The 4,175-nt window shown below is 51.5% G+C and overlaps 1 protein-coding gene across 1 annotated transcript; it reads left to right on the top strand.

Moving 5' to 3' along the window:
* The first annotated feature begins 1,092 nt into the window (after positions 1–1,092).
* Positions 1,093–3,501, top strand: GNL3L (G protein nucleolar 3 like). The gene has a single exon (XM_001370950.4). The coding sequence runs from the start codon at positions 1,339–1,341 to the stop codon at positions 3,040–3,042; it is 1,704 nt and encodes a 567-aa protein (XP_001370987.1). The 5' UTR covers positions 1,093–1,338; the 3' UTR covers positions 3,043–3,501.
* Positions 3,502–4,175: the final 674 nt, after the last annotated feature.

Here is a 4,175-nt window from a genome sequence, read left to right as displayed (position 1 = left end):
GAGATAGCTGCCTGGAGCACTGAGGGAGATTCAGTGACTTGCCCAAGGACACACAGCCAGCACTTATGTGAAGAGGGGCTGGCATCTAAGTAATTAAAATCGTCATCATAAGCACAATTATATTGCTCTCCACCAGTGCAGAGAGTCCAAAACTAATGGTTTGGGGGTCTGGGGTTACAAGTTTAATAATAATAATCATAATAGTAACTCCAGTTTCAACACCCATTGCTCCCCACCTATGAAAATAATCTAATAACAGTGGTTTTGGGGGCTGGGGTTACAACTTTAATAAGTAATCCTAGTTGGAAAATTCACTGCTCTCCACCAATGAGGAGAGAGTCCCAATTCAATGGACTTTGGTTTTGTGGGTACAAAGTAATAATGATAGCTAGCATTTATATAGCCCTTTAAGGGTTACAAGACACTTTATTAAATATCATCTTATCCAACTGGGACACTTTATTAAATATCATCTTAGCCACTGGGAGGTAGTTGCTATTATTGTGCCTATTTTGGAATTGAGGAAACTGAGGCAGGTGGAGGTGAAGTGATGCTCCCCCAACTAGGGAACTGCCTGTGGCTGGATTTGAACTCGAGTCATTTTGCCTCCAGTGGTGCCCCCATGCTGCCCTCAGAGTCCTCCTGGCACCAGATCTAGGGTACACTACCTCACCCTTTGGAAGACATGGGGAGTTGCTAGGTGGCTTATAGTGGATAAAGCGACAGGCCTGGATGAATCTGTGTTCCAGGACAAATCATTTGACCCCACCCGCCTGCCTTTACAGTTCTGCCTAGGAAACAATATAAAGTACTGATTCCAAGGTGAAAAGTAAAGGGGGGGAGGGGCAGCGGAAGAGAAGGGGGCAAGGAGAGAGACAGCGAGACGGAGAGAGAGGAAGGGAGGGGGAGAGAGAGACAGAAAGTATGCTCTGTGGTAGTTCCCCCACCTCACGTACAATCAAACAGGTCCCTCCCTAGGCCCCATGCGTCTCCGCTTCTCTCTGCGCAGCTGCGCCAAGAGTTAGAGAGTGGTGAAGCGCAGCGGGGGAGGGGAAGAGAAGAGCCCTGCAGCGTACTACAGGAAACAGTGAAGGACTTGGGCCTGGGCTAAAGAAGCCAGAGTGCTGTTAGCGCGTGCGCGCGCAAGCGCAGACCCCATGCCGGAACTCCCTGTTACTACTACGCATCTGTGTCCCGGGGAGCAAGACCCTCGTCCACGTGTATCTTTCACGCGCTCGCGGGCACGCGCCTATCCCTTTCGACCCGTGCTCACGTTGATCCCGGTGTTCTTCTCGAACAAGGTACTAAGTCAATTACAGGTGGCCCGGGTGCTTGGCGATGACGAAACGCCGCGGCCGGACGGCGTCCCGGGGCCCCGGCAGTAAGCCGCGCCGCTCCGGCAGTAAGCCGCGACTCCTGGCCCCGACGCCGCGGCCCGGGCTGTCGGGGAGCGGTGCGGCGGGGGCTGCGGCGGCGCGGCCCGGGCGGGAGGCCGAGCTGAGGAAGCAGAGGCAGGACGAGATGCGGGAGAAACAGCGCGCCGCCCGGGAGCGGGAGAAGGGCCTGCGGCGCAGCCTAGAGGGCCTGCAGCGCGAGGTACTCCAGCGGCAGCGGGAGCACGAGCAGAGGGAGCGAGACCTGCAGGCCCTGGAGCGGCAGCAGCACCCGCAGCTGGAGCGCGAGGCCTCCAGGAAGGCCTACTATCGCGAGTTCAGGAAGGTGGTAGATGCGGCCGATGTGGTCCTGGAGGTCCTCGATGCCCGAGACCCCCAGAGCTGCCGTTGCCCTCAGGTGGAGCAAGCTGTCCTCCAGGCCGGGGGCAGCAAGAAGCTAGTGCTGGTGCTCAACAAGATCGACCTGGTGCCTAAGGAACTGGTGGAAAAGTGGCTGGCTTATCTGCGCAATGAGTTCCCCACTGTGGCTTTCAAGGCATCCACGCAGCAACAGAACCGGAACCTGCAACAGAGCAAGGTTCCAGCCAGGCAGGCCTCCGCAGAGCTGCTGAGCACAGGCGCCTGCATCGGTGCTGACTGCCTCATGAAGGTCCTGGGCAATTATTGCCGAAGCCAGGACCTCAGGACCGCCATCAGAGTCGGGGTCGTGGGTTTCCCCAACGTGGGAAAGAGCAGTTTGATCAACAGCCTGAAGAGGGCTCGGGCGTGCAATGTGGGAGCCACCCCAGGCGTCACCAAGTGCCTGCAGGAGGTCCACCTGGATAAGTATGTCACGTTGCTGGACTCCCCAGGGATTGTGTTATCCCCCTCCACCTCGGACACTGCCCTTATCCTTAGAAACTGTCTAAAGATTGAACAACTGGCCGACCCTGTGACCCCAGTGGAGGCCATCCTTCGAAGGTGCAGTCATGAGCAGCTCTCCCAGCATTATGGCCTACCTCACTTTAATAACACCATGGAGTTCTTGGTGCTTCTCGCCAGAAGGCTGGGGAGACTGAAGAAGGGAGGGACCCCTGACCAGGAGAAAGCAGCCAAGGCAGTGCTAACTGACTGGATGAATGGGAAAATTGGCTACTTCACCCACCCACCTGAGACACACAAGTTGCCCACACACATCAGTGCTGAAATTGTTTCTGAGATGGGCAAAGCCTTTGATTTTGAGGCCCTAGAGCAGGGCAACATGGAGGCCTTGGCTAGCATGTCCACAGGGCCCATCAGCTTTGGTCAAAAGCCATTCAACCTTACCAGTGAGACAGAAATAGAGATGCCAGAGGAGGAGGAAGAGGAGTTCTGGGATGCTAGAGAAGACCTAGAGGATTTCATGGATGAAGACAAAGACCCTGAGTTTGGTGCCATCACTGTAGAGCTAAAGGGAAGCAAGATTAAGAAGCCAGAAGAGGCTAAACAGAAGCTGCCCCAGGCTCCCAAACTAGAAGAAATCTGGGCCATGGACCCTCTCCATCAGGGACAGGGCCTAGCTGCTGCCTGTAAGAGGAGGAAGAAGCTACAGAAGAGAGCAAATAAACTTGCAACAAAACTGTCTGACAGCCTGGTGGCTGCTTTGGACTTAACTATTACAGATGAATGAACAATCTCTTCTACCTGGCCTTGGTGGAAGTGGAAAAACTGAGAAGCTAATTTAGACTAAAAACTGCAATAAATTACACCCTACATGTTCTAAGCATGAGTGGCTTACTCAGCTAAGGTGCATGGGCAGTCGCTGTTTCCAGGCCATAGCTTGTCCCAGACAGGTGGACTTTGAAGGGTAGACCATAGGCCCTTACTTTAAACAATAGCTTTCTTAATTAAAAAAGTTAGAGCCAGAGGGTAGGCAAGGTCCTGATCAATGGCAGTATGTTGGTGGGTCATTGGCTTGGGGAGAGGGGCTTTTGTTCCAGGACTCTGTGGGAAAGAAACTAGTGAGTGAGCAATGGGGAGGAAATGAAGAGAGCCAATCATCCAGGGAAGTAGAGGGAAGGTTTTTAAGGGCAGCTGGCAGGGTGAAATGAGGTGTGTAGATCTCATTAAATAATTGGATTTCATCAAATGCCCTCGAGTTTTGTGTGCTTGTGTCTGCTAGATAAATTAAGCCCCACCTCAGTACAAGTTGGGCCAGGGGTTGGGGGAATCTTAAGTACTATATAAAAGACAGCTATTATTAATATTAGCAAGAGAGTTGAGCTCCACAGCTTTGTGAATGAGCAACTGTGTGACCTTAGGCAAGTCATAAAACTAATGAGCCAAAGATTTCTCATCTGTAAAATAAGTGTATTGGATTTGATAATTGGCAAGATCCCTTCCAGCCCTAATATTTTATGAGTAGATAGATAGAGATGAATATGTTAGATAGATCAAATGCTATATATGCCAGGTGTTATCCCATAAGACATTGTCTATAATCATAGAAGCTCTGTAATCAGGGCTGACACACCTGACTTGAGGAGAGTTTTCATAGTGCATTTGCCACAAAGGAGCTTCATCTCTTTCAGGCTATTTTATCCCTGAGAACAGTAATGGGGCAACATTTGGAACTCCAGTTGCTGTGAGGGAAGGGATCTGCCATCTCATCTCCTTCCCACAAATTGCTATCTTTCCCAGCCATTCTTTTAGCACTAGGATGGGGGAAGAGAAACCTCACCTGACCCAAAGGCATAGTTCTGACTATGTCATTTTAGTTAAATAAACTTGTGGCTCCTTACTGCCTCCAGTATAAAATATAAA

The sequence above is a fragment of the Monodelphis domestica genome, chromosome 8 (genome assembly GCF_027887165.1).
Source record: "Monodelphis domestica isolate mMonDom1 chromosome 8, mMonDom1.pri, whole genome shotgun sequence".
NCBI lineage: Eukaryota > Metazoa > Chordata > Mammalia > Didelphimorphia > Didelphidae > Monodelphis > Monodelphis domestica.
Note: the sequence above shows the minus strand (reverse complement) of the source record. Positions and strands in the feature narration are given on the sequence as shown.